Source organism: Aristolochia californica, unplaced genomic scaffold, assembly GCF_029961685.1.
Source record: "Aristolochia californica isolate CCGP_79_NKW_82.1479 unplaced genomic scaffold, dmAriCali1.0.hap1 SCAF_6, whole genome shotgun sequence".
Classification (NCBI taxonomy): domain Eukaryota; kingdom Viridiplantae; phylum Streptophyta; class Magnoliopsida; order Piperales; family Aristolochiaceae; genus Aristolochia; species Aristolochia californica.
The window spans coordinates 33,647,571-33,660,281 of NW_027182257.1; the positions used below are offsets into that span (position 1 = coordinate 33,647,571).

Consider the following 12,711-nt stretch of genomic DNA (forward strand, 5'->3'; position numbering starts at 1 on the left):
TAGATTGTCTCGAAGTTCATAGAAACGTGCAGTTGGAAGCGCTTTGGTGAATGTGTCAGCTATTTGATCTGCGGTGGGTATGAACCGAACCTGTAGTTGATGTTGTGCAACCTGATCGCGCACAAAGTGAATGTCTAGTTTGATGTGCTTGGTGCGTGAGTGATAGAGAGGGTTGACTGTGAGATGTGTAGCCCCTATATTATCGCACCAGAGTGTAGGTGTACTTTGACTTGAGATGCTGAATTCAGTGAGGAGAGAGTGGAGCCACATAATTTCTGCAGTGTTATTAGAAATGGCACGATATTATGCTTCGGTACTTGATCGTTATACCGTTGGTTGTTTGCGGGAGCTCCAAGAAATTAAATTAGAATCAAGATATAAACAATAACCACTTACAGAGCGTCTATTGTCGGGACAACCAGCCCAGTCGACATCAGAGAAAGCATGTATTGCTATGGATGAGTGACGGTAGATGAGAATGCCATGGTGAATAGTTTGCTGAAGGTATCGAAGAATTATTTTGACAGCGGTCCAGCGGTCTATCGCGGGACGTTGCATGAATTGGCATACTTGTTGTAAAAGAGAGATACTGGAGGGAGCCAACAGTGCTGCGATAAAGAGTTGGATCACTGAAAGGATCACATTTGAACATTGATAAGTTGGTTGTTGTCGACATGGGAGAGTTCACCGGCTTAGCTTGTAGCATATTGGTTTTCTTAAGCATGTCAAAAATATATTTTTGTTGTGAGAAATATAATCCTCGATCATCCTATAGGGCCTCAATACCCAAAAAATAGTGAAGCCGTCCAAGATCTTTTAGGGCAAAAATTTTCTGAAGATTGAGGATGATTGAGTGTAAAAAATATTGGTGAGGTCCAGTGATGATTATGCCATCAACGTATATGATGAAGAAGAGGACAGTATGTTTTGACCTAAAAATGAATAAAGAGGTATTAGCATTGGAAGCAGTAAAACCCATTTCTACTATTGTATTGTTGAGTCGTGAGAACCAAGCGCGGGGTGCTTGTTTGAGTCCATAAAGAGATTTTTGGAGATGACACACAAACTCTGGACATGATGGATCTGCGAATCTAGGAGGTTGGGACATGTAAACAATTTCTTGAAGGTTTTCATGTAAAAAGGCATTTTTGACATCTAGTTGTCGAATGGACCAACTATGTGATATTGCAAAAGAGAGAACAATGCGAATGGTCATGGCCTTGACCATTGGACTAAAGGTAGCATCATAGTCAATACCTGGTAATTGATGAAAGCCTTTTGCAACGAGACGGGCTTTGTAGCGGTCGATGGACCCATCGACCCGTTTCTTGATTCGAAAAACCCACTTGCAGCCCACGAGGTTGATGTTGGGCTTTGGAGGAACTAGAACCCATGTGCCATTATCGATGAGGGCCTGAAATTCCTCAATCATGACCTGTCTCCAATGTGGGCTTTTTGAGGCAGTAGAAAATGAAGTAGGCGCAAGTTCCTGGGTTTCAGTGATTAAGGTCCGTGAAGGGGGGGTCATATCTGGTGGGACACTTTTGGGCTTGTGGATATTATTTTTGGATCTTGTGATCATGGGATGTGAGTTCTGATTTTGAAAATGGGGTTCAGGTTGGAAGTTTGGGTGGGTCGATAGGTCGGGTTGTGATGGGGGGTTATGTTGCAACGAGGGTTGATTTTACACCGGAATGAAATTTTGCGACGAGGGGTGGGTTTGCGATGGGAGGGCAGTTTCCGATGGGGGGAGGGTTTGCGACGGGAGAGCAGTTTGTGATGGGAGTTGATGTTGCGTTAGGAGGGGATTTTGCGACGAGGGGTGGATTTATGACAGGAGTTCAGGGTTCGACGGGAGGTGATTTTGCTATAGGTGGTTATGAGGTGACGGAGGATGATTTTGCAACGGGAGTTTAGTTTGTGACAGGGGTTGATTTTGCGACGAGGAGTGATATTGCGATGGGTTAGATTCCGAAATACAGAGGAACGAGGGTAGTAGTGTGAGAGGGTTCTGGGACGCAGGAGAGGGAAAAGTTATTTGCTGAAAGGGGAAATGAATTTCATCGAAGATTACATGCCTGGAGATAAAGATGCGACCTATTGATTGTTGCAGGCACCGATATCCTCGATGATTCGGGCTATAGCCAAGGAAGACACAGAGATCAGAGCGGTAATCCATTTTGTGAGAGTTATATGGACGGAGATAGGGCTAGCAAGCACACCCAAAGGTACGGAGGAAGGTATAGTCGGGAGGGAGGTTGTTTGAAGAGGAGTTCAAGTGGAGTTTTGTGTTGAATGACGGGAGAGGGGAGGCGATTTATGAGGAAGGTGGCAGTGGTGAAAGCATCATCCCAATATTGATGGGGAACAGACGCAGAGGCCATGAGGGTGAGACCCGTTTCGACGATGTGGCGATGACGATGCTCGACATTACCATTTTGTTCGTGAGTGTGTGAACAAGATAGACGATGGATGATGCTAGAGGTGAGGAAATGTGATTTTAAAGCTTGAAATTCACCTCGAAAATCAGTTTGCACGCTTTTGATTTTACAGTCAAAGTATCGTTCGATTTGAAGCTGGAAATTGATGAAGGTATGTGCAACTTTTGATTTTGCAGTGATAGGGAAAAACTAGATAAATTTAGAGAAATCATCAATGATGCTTAAGTAATAGAAATTTCCATGAAAAGACTCAGTGGGTGAGGGCCCCCATACATCCATAAATAATAACTCAAAAGGAGTACAGGACCTAGATGTGGACAAATGAAAAGGTAATTTATGACTTTTCCCTAATTGACAAGCATGACAAACTGAAAAACTTTTATTACTGGTGACCGCTAGATGATGCTTTGAGAGGATTTCTTTCACTATTCATAAAGCAAGGTGGCCGAGGCGTGCATACCATTGTGAAACCGAGACTCTTTCGCCAATGTAAGAAGTTGGACTGATGGAGAGAGATGGGAGAGTATGTAGTGGATAAAGACCATTTTTACTCGATCTGTGGAAGAGGATAGCTCCCGAGGATGGATCCTTGACGTAGAAAAAGGATGGGTGAAATTCAAAATAAACATTATTATCGTTTGTGAATTGAGAAACTGACAATAAGTTCTTTTGGATTTTAGGAGCATGCAAGATTTTGTTTAGAACGAAAGATTTTGAAGCTGAATGAAAAAGAGAAGAGCTAGTGTGAAGGATTTTCAAACCTTGGCCATTGCCCACTTGAATTTGATCTGATCCAGAGTAGGGGTCTGCATTGAGGGAAAGGTTGTGGAGATTGGTGGTAATGTGATTTGTGGCACCAATTTTGATCATGTTTGAATGCAAGAGATGGAGTAGGAGGTGTGTGTGATTGAGCTATGTTTGCTTGAGTCTTAGGTATGGAGGGAGGTTAGAATTGGTGTTCAAACCTATACCAACAAGTAGTAGCTGTATGGCCAACTTTGGAGTAGATTTGGCATTGAGGTCTGTTGGAATGTGACACTTGGTGAGGTGAGGTATTTTGGAATCCACGCCCCTGCCTCTGAACCAATTTCCAGAGTGAGGAGCACCTCTATTTGAAGGGGAACCACGATGACCTCGACCATGGTAGGAGGTGGCAATATTAGTTGAGGGTAAGGGGAATTCATTAGAGGTATGTTATTGTTCAAGGCGATTTTCATAAGTGAGCAGGTAACCATATAGGTCATCAAGAGAGATGGGATCTAATATGGTAGTGATAGAGGTAACAAAGGAGTCATATGAGGAAAGAAGACCAGCAAGAAGATATGAGGTAATTTCTGAGGGGTTTAGGGGATGACTAATGGCAGAGAGAGTATTGAAAAGTTGTTTTACTTTGGTGAAGTAATCAGTGATTGTGAGGGATGCCTTTTTAAGAATAGATAGTTGGAAACGAATGCTGAGGGTTTTTGCAGATGAAGTGGAAGATAATTATTTTTCTAATGCAAGCCAGACTTCTCTAGAAGTTGTAAGACCAATAACTTGGGTGAGAAGAGATTCTGTGAGGGAAAAGAGGAGAGCACTTAGAATGGTTTGGTCTTGTTGTGACCAGTGAATATATGCAAGATTAGGGACATATATGGAGCTATTGGAAGAGGAAGGAATTGTGAGAGGTGGGCAAGGAATGGAGTCATCGAGGTAACCAAATAGATTTTGACCACGGAGGTATGGAATGAATTGGGCTCGCCAAAGAAGATAGTTGTCTTTGGTGCGTTTGATTGTGATGATATGATGGAGTTGGGTGGGGAGAATGGAACTTGTTACAAAGGAAGAAGGACTGTTGGAAGAAGAATTGCTGGTAGAGGACACGTTGGAGGCCATGGATGAGAGACGTATGTCTTTGGAAGCTCTGATACCATGTAAAGAATAATAAAGATAGATAAAAATGTTTTCCTCACTTGATCCTGGAGGATTACATGCAGTTATATTTCTAGATGTTTTGTGGATAAAATAAATTTGTTACATGTATTTGAAAATATTGAAATTTGAATAGATTTGTTACATCCTGGATTGGCTTCTGTGATCTTCATTTCATCTGTTGATTTAGCTTTATCTGGTTGTTGAGATCCAGTTGTGCCATTAACCTCAAATTTTTTACAGCAGTATAACAACCTCGAACTCTCAGCAGCAGCACAGCGTACGTAGTGGACCTGGGTGTTTGCTGGCTTTGGTGACTCGTCGACTCGTCATTCAAGCGAATTGACCTGGATTTCCAAGGTTTGAGTGGAAGGCCGAACACCGTTGGAAAATGTAATTCGGGTATATGAGCCAGGGCAAGTCACAATTGTTGGATTGGTAGCCCTGAGACACCACCGATTGCTCCCCTCGAAACCCTAAAAAATTCATCCCCTACGCCGCTCCGCTGCGATTCTTCCCCGTCGTCGATTTGCTACCCATCTACCGTGATTCTACATCATTTTCGATGTTTCTTGGCATTATCTTCCCCTTGTCATCCTTCCTCTCTTCCTGACTTCGAGCGTCTTTCCAACACTCCCCACTCCCTATGAAGGTGATCTAGTCGCTAATGACAAGACCTAATGAAGACCCTACCAGATCTGAGCTTCCCCTCCTCTTGTCTGACTCTCCTTCGGTCTTTCTTCATCTGGTTCTTCTCTACGTAGGTGACAATTTTTTGTTTTTTGTTATTCCGTAAGTTGAACTTATGGGAAAATGTCTAAGTCAAAGTCAAAGATTTTGTTAATAGTTGGTCAATAGTCAAAATCAAAGTTTTTTTTAAAAATTGAATGAATATTGAGAACAAAACCCAATCAACGATGCAGATCATACGATCATACAGGACCACTATCAAAATCAAATTAGGCAAAATTGGTACCTAAGCATGTTGCCAACACATTTGTATTATAGAAGATTGACACCTGAGCAAGGATAATGATACATAACCACATGACTCTATAAAAAGAAGACAAGGTGACAAGAGAAGCTTGAAAGCCAAAAAATGTTAGTAAATTGATGATTGGACATGTGCCAAATTCTCTATAGATTAAAAAAAAGATAAAATGGGAGTAGTTTAACTACCCACTATGGTGTAAAAAATGCCACTTCTTTAGCTTTTGGGGAGAGGAAAAATCATTGCGAATCTTCTAATCTGCGAAAACACCAAAAACTTTATCAAAATGAAGTCGTGTTTAGAAAAATATGAAAATGATTTGACAAGATGTAAAATAGAAATACGCGTGCTTAGAAAAGAACTCGTCGCTCTCTTTTATAATTACTCCTAGAAGCACCTCAACGAATGAAGTTCACTTGGACCTCATCGAACTTGGAGAGATGATGTATCCAAGGTTACACATAAAAATTTTACAATCTATCGAACCCTACAAATGACACAGAACAACACTCTCATTTCGCAGTAGTGAGAGAGAAGTCCCTCCAATCCTCTCCATAAACGGCGATGAAGGTCACAGTTCCTCCGTTGATAGCAAAAAAAAAAAAAAAAAACGAAAAAAAAAGAAAAAAAAAAAGAAAAAGGGGGAGAAAAGGAGATCTGCCCGTCCCCTCCTGTTTGTAAATTTAAGCACGTAAAAAGGAGGGAGGGGGATGTCAAGACTGCCCTTCTCCTGTCACATATCTCCAATTCCATGTAGTTCTGAGCTGTTCAAGGTGGCGGATGAAAAGTGCACTTTGACTGTCGGAAACTTTGCTAAAGAGTAGCAGTTGGCTGGGAGGACAACAATGACAGACAATTCTATCCTTTTGTTGTGTTAAGACAAACAAGAACTGTCCCTTGGCCTCGGTGTTTCCAGAGAGAATGATACGAAAAACGAGTTAAGGGAAGCATCTCCATGGCTGAAGCGAAACACTAACTCATCCACATCTTTGATCCCATGCAAACCAAAGAATGACAAAGAAACCATAAAATAGTTATATCTGAAAAACAGAAAAAAATAACATCAAGTCGTATTCACACCAGAAAAATACCCTTTCTGACTTACTTGTTACACGTTACTCATATATAACAACAATCCCCTCCAACATATTTTTTCCAGTCTTCACATAATGACGAAAAAGCCCCTTTAAGCATTTTTTTAATACATCTCATAAGAAAAGATGAAATATCATACTGTAGATTTGAAATATTGAAGCTACTCTTTTATGCTACATTTTCATTTCTTGTCATATGAAATAGCAAAAATACCTTTGTGACCTATGACAGGATGGTCATGACAATGACAAAAAAATACCATTTACCCTTTTTCACATAACTATAATTTAGTAACTTTGTTCTCACTAAACAACATTAAAGTCGTCTAATAAATATTTCTTCGGCAATTTTATTTAACTAACAACAAAATTCTATTAGATGCTTTAGGATTTGTAATTCCAAAGATATCACTAATTCTGGATTTCTGTATTCTAGATATCACTAATTCTGGATTTCTGTATTCTAGATTGACATCTTCTGGAAAAAATGTATCCCACTAATAGAATTCCAGCATTACATTTCTAAGCACAAAACAGTAAGTAGTTTAGAAACAAAATACCTGCCAGGACTTGCAATGTTTGTTATCTTACTGCCATTAAGCTACAGCCATCGGGAAAGGAAAATGTTGATCCAACTTCAGAAACCAAATGCTGACCGATAAGTTTCCGGCAGGCACAACCCTTTTTAAGTGATCGGCTATTCTAGGAAGGCCTCAAGGCTAGTTATCTTCTCAACAAATCATAGTTACCTGAACTTTACCAGTCAGAAGAAAATCATCTCAAGAAGTGGAAAACCTGTCTCCTGGGAAAACTAAATTTTCATGATTTAATATTTCAAGATCCTTCCCATTTATCCCCCTCAAAGTTCCTCCAACATTTTTTCTTCAACATTTTAAACTAATTATTTTATGTTGATCTCAACCAACACAACCATGCGTGTGTTGCTCTATCAAAGAAAACACTAACAATATGGTTCTTCATACACAGAACAGACCTGTCGTAGAAACAATTATTCTACACTACGTGTGTATGCTCAAACTTTAATTCCAAGCATTACTTTCCAAGAATCACTGAATTGGGAACATCCGTCAGAAACCACAGGTCACTATGCATTTGATGATTCAAGAAATTCCATATACATCAATGAGCACGCCTCTAGGTACTTTAGGAAAACTACAAAACATTGCAGTATATAAGTGTGTGTGGGTGTGGGTGTGTGGGTGTGAGAGAGAGAGAGAGAAGAGAAGAGAAGAAGCAGTTCAAACCTAGTCCAGTATCTTTTGCATAATCCTCAAACTTGTCACAGATTGTTAAAAATCTAATTTAACTGGCACTGAAAAATACTCTCATGACAAGGAAAACCTGGTTCTGTTTGATAAGGAAGATGTTAAATAACTGTACCAGTCTGACCTAAAAGGAAAAAAATGCAAGCCCAGTCCAATCATTCAGATATGAGTACCGATGAAGGAATGGTACACAGAAAAGAATATGTAATAAATTTTTTATAAGAAACTTGTTTTACCCATTTGGTTACTCAAGGTGGTTTAACTTGATGGACAAGCCATAGTCAACGACTTAACCAGAAAGTTACTCCAGGTGTTTACATTTAGATATAAGTGATGGCCATTACAGATAACTGCTTAGACATATTTCAGTCCCGTAAGGGTAATGTAGCTGTTGTCATCCTACGTTCATTAACAAGTTAATATTTTCAAGGCTAACATGATTTTCACAAGGTTATTTATTATCTTCTCTCATTTGAACTTCCACTACTTTAACATGGACAAATTGATGTCCCCTCCTGTCCCAATTTCAAAGATCCACAAATATAACACTGGTCTCGTGTTGGTTCCTCAGACACAATAACATGTAAAATCATGAAGAGATTACTTAAATAGATGCTCATACATCCAAATTACCATTAACTCTAAAGACAGAATCCTGAGTTGATGATAAGTCTGATAAGCTTCAGTAATTGCTGTACAAGGACAGAAAATTAGATAACAACCTTTGTCCAGTAGACAGTGACTCATTGGATGACTGACTAGGTAAGAAGCTAGAAAAGAAAATCAATGGTTAAAAAGTATTCTTCAATACTGCATATAATTTTTTATTCCAACATCTATTTTAGACATTATATATTATTTGTTTTCCAGAAACCCTCTCTAGCCTTATTCAGTATTGCCACACGTGAGCTGTCCTAAATATGAAAAAAATTCTTTGGAAAGTTGCTATGACAGCAGTTCCTTCAAGCATTTGGCTCAAGTGTAGGAAATGAACTTTTCAGCATACTTCAAGCTCACTGGGGGATGTGATTGAGGTAATGCAAAGATCCATCCTCCTTTGGGACAGCTCGACTTAAACAAATGATCCATCTACCTACCTCTCTAATCAGAAGATACTGAAAACCATTACAAGATTCAATGCTAATGTTAAACTACCAAATATCCCTTGGTTTCCTCTTTGGAAAGTTGGCTGAAATTGAACATCGATAGAAACTCATTGAGTAACTCTGACCTGCTAGTTTGGGTGGCTTAGTCAGAAACCATAATAGTGATATTCTTTTAACAATCTCTGGCCCAACTAGGGCATGTGATTCCATAGAAGCTGAAGCTAGGCTCATCTCCAGAGCTAAGCTATTGGCTCAAAGATTCACAGGCAATTCAGTGATTGAAGGTGACTCCGCCACAATAATCTCATGGATGTCAAAAAATTCAGAGTTAACTTGGAAATTGTGATACACATCAGCTGAAATCAGTCTTGTGTGCATCTTGGACGGTCGAATCAAAGCATGTCCTGTGATCAGTTAACAGTCACTTGGGTCAGCTAGCTCACAAGGGAGTTTCTTGGCAGCATCTTGCATTGGGATATCCCTCCCATTGTAAATGTAAGGTTTGGACTTTGGATCAAGTCCCCTTCCCCTGTAATATTATAATACCCACCAGCTGAGGGCTTGTTAACTTGACTTTTTTTTTGTGTTTGTGGCAGCTTGTTACTGTCACTATTTACTATAGTTTAAATACAATGATGAAAAGATTATTAGAATTTGTAAGGTGAAAACAATAATGCAATATGGAGCATGACATATCATAGCAAATAACCGCATAATTACATAAAAACAGAGATATGCTAACACATGGAAGTAAGTAGTGTGGTTGAAGTCATCTAAGATCTGGAGATCAGGAGTTAGACTTTGAGGATTACCTACCAAATCAGTCACAGTGTTTACAGGCAGAAGTTAAAACTGATTATTTGCAAAAAAAAAAGTGACTGCAAGTTCCAGATAGAAGCACATAAGTATAAACTAGAACAAAGGTTTCAGAAAAGCAAACTATCCACAGTGTCAGAAGAAAAGAGGAAGTTTTACCCAATTCCCTGTGATTATCTTGTTCACATTTTCTGTTGAGTAGGAACCATGTCAATTTATAGATCTGGGTACAAGCAATACCAAGACAACATGCTCAGGCCTATTTCTACGTGTAATCTCAGGAAAAAGGTGGACAAGCTTATTAAAAAAAAGAACTAAATTAAAATTTCCATGAATAATTCTTAGTAAAGTAGAATTTCGAGAGTATGACAAATACTGAGAGGAATGCATCACCACAAGAGCATGGTTATAAAAGTAATCAAAGATATTCTGTAGTGAAAAGCCCAAAAATGAACTTCTCAAGAAACCCAACCTTCAGTATACAAAATTTACAACCCAATATCCACCCCATCAAGCTGTTAGAACAAGTAAACCCTAATCATGGACTCTATACAATTCCTCCATGTCTGAAACTACCATCCCCACAGTCTGTGGTAGGGTCTAACCCACAAGGTGAATCATACCATTTAGGGTTCTCTGGATAGAAACTGTCCACCTGTATTCCTACTAGACTGGGGTCTGTCACTATAGTTCCATCGTGCCGTATTGGTTTAATCAACTTTGAATCCTCCTCACATTCAAGAATACTTTTTTCATCAAAGTCCCCACAGTCCTTCAACCACTTGTCCGATTTACAGTTGTCTCTCATAAGAACCTTTGCATCCCCACATTGACTCCCCATCTGATCCCATGTCTGTACAAAACTATCTTCCTCTTCCTCAATCAATTCTGCATCTTCACCATCTCCATATATCCTATCATGGTGTGGACCTCCCCATTGACCCAATTCATTATCGACCAAAACCTCATCAGAGTGCTGCTTATCAAGAAGGAGATCCACTGGCCTTGAGGACCTATCCCCTATTCGTCTAATCCGATTGACGAGTTCACCTAACTCTCTGGACAGTGAAGACAAAACCTCTCTTGGCATTTTTGTAATCTTCGCTTCAAGAACTCCAATTTCAACCCTAAGGTCCTGCAGCTGTTGCAGAACTGAAAACTGAGAATCACTCTCATCTTTCCCTATTAATCCATACCCATCTGAATCCAAATCATCGTTCAAAGCATAAACACTATCCTGGTCCATCGGGAACCCCCCTTTGTGTCCCAAAACCCTGTGAATTATTCGAGCATTTCCGTCCAGTGGGCCTGGTTCATGCCCCGAATGCACAGCATAAAGCTTAAACACTGCCATCCCTTCCTCTTGATACACAAAAGTCTTGTCTTTCTCATTGTAATTGGCTATAGGCACAATTGCCCTAATCCGAAAGCCACAGCCGCACCTCTTCGAAGCATAAGGCTCCCGCTTCAAAGCCCGTGCCTTTTTGGCCGAGGCAGGCTCCCCAGCTCGGTGACAAGCATAATCTTTTACCTCAGCCATAAATGGTTTGTACCGGATGTACTTCTGACGGATACAGAGCACCACCTTATGCTTCGCAGCCAACTGCTGCAATCTGCTAGGGACCTCCTTGGCGGGGACCTCAAATGACTCGGTGTATTCGAACCTCCTCCGCTTAGTACGCTGCGATGACGGAGATCCGTCGGAGCAGACCGGACAGGCAGCAACACAAACCCTAATAAAGGATTCCGGAATACCATAAAATTTGGCGCCGACAGTCCACACTTGCTTGATTCTCTCGAGAGTCTCCTTAAGCCCTAGGTGCTTGAGATCGGCGTCCCCATGGAAGCTCATCACTATATCCTGCCACTGGTCGATGTGAGAGACGTACTGGTGGGAATTGTTCTTGAAGTAAAGGACCTGGTTGCCATGCTCGTCGACGTGGGCGTTGAGCTTGTCCTGGATGCGTTTCCAAGCGGTCGTATATGCTGTGTCCTCGTTCCGGTCCTTCCAGACGAGGCGCCATGACTTGAGCACGGGGCGGGGCGTAGCGACCCGGATTTCAGCGGGAGTAGCCAGACGGCGCTCCAAGATACAGCGAACCATGAGGGCGTGTGAGTCACGGTTGAAAGTATAGAACTGGGCGGAGATATGGGGCCCCGGGTCAATGAAGGGGGTGGGGCCCTCCCGCCGGGCGGTTCCTGGAACCGGCGGTACAGAAGGGGGGCGGTCAGCGTCGGAGGAGGAGGAGTGATCACTGGGACCCGGGGAAGAATTGCGCTTCTCGTTCTCGTACTCGTCTTCCTCGTCATCGTCGTCGCGGAAGACAACGATTTCCGGTAAGAGAGAGAAAGAAGAGGGAGGGAGCTCCGGGCGCGGAGGTGTGGGCACCATGGGCGGCAGGAGATGGTGGTGGAGGTGGTTGAGGTTCATGGAGTAAAAGAAGCGAACGGAGTGAGAGAGCTGATTTGGGACAGGAAGAAGAAATGAGCGCCTAGGTTTTTCCTGGTTTATTCGAGGTGAGAGAGAGGGGACAGTGCCGTTTGTCCGATCTTTGTTGTGGCTGGAACCGGAAGAAATGAGCGCCTAGGTTTTTCCTGGTTTATTCGAGGTGAGAGAGAGGGGACACTGCCGTTTGTCCGATCTTTGTTGTGGCTGGAACTGGACCATCGAGTTCACCCGTCGAACGTCGAACGTCGAACGCCGAACCAGTAAAGCAGCTAAGCGCCTGCCCATACGTTCAAAGATGAGGATAAGCTTCTTTATATGCTGCGCCTGCGGGCCCTACTTCTATTTCGCCAATAAAACGGCTAATTTCGGTGCTATTTCTCTTCTTAATTTCGTATATATCCGTATAAACTAAAAATAAAACCTAATCTCTCTAAGTTTCAGATTTATAGGCAGTAGAGTGGGAATTTGGCCTCTACCTATTTTTCCACGTAGGGAAAAAGGATTTGGTCGGATTTACCCAGAGAGGACCCGCATGTCCTGGCAATCAATGAGAGGGCCTGTCGACACGACCTTTTTAATGTTTCTAAGGTGGGCCAGACATTGACCATGAGCTTTTC

The 12,711-nt window shown here is 41.5% G+C and overlaps 1 protein-coding gene across 1 annotated transcript; it reads right to left on the bottom strand.

Annotated features, from left to right (window-relative positions):
- Window positions 1-9,984: 9,984 nt before the first annotated feature.
- LOC137934681 (uncharacterized) lies at window positions 9,985-12,343 on the bottom strand. The gene has a single exon (XM_068779162.1). It carries the CDS (start codon window positions 12,074-12,076, stop codon window positions 10,193-10,195), a length of 1,884 nt encoding a protein of 627 aa, XP_068635263.1. The 5' UTR covers window positions 12,077-12,343; the 3' UTR covers window positions 9,985-10,192.
- Window positions 12,344-12,711: the final 368 nt, after the last annotated feature.

Coding starts and splice junctions, on each gene's coding strand:
- LOC137934681 (XM_068779162.1), bottom strand. CDS start 12,076: ATGAACCTCAACCACCTCCACCACCATCTCCTGCCGCCCATGGTGCCC.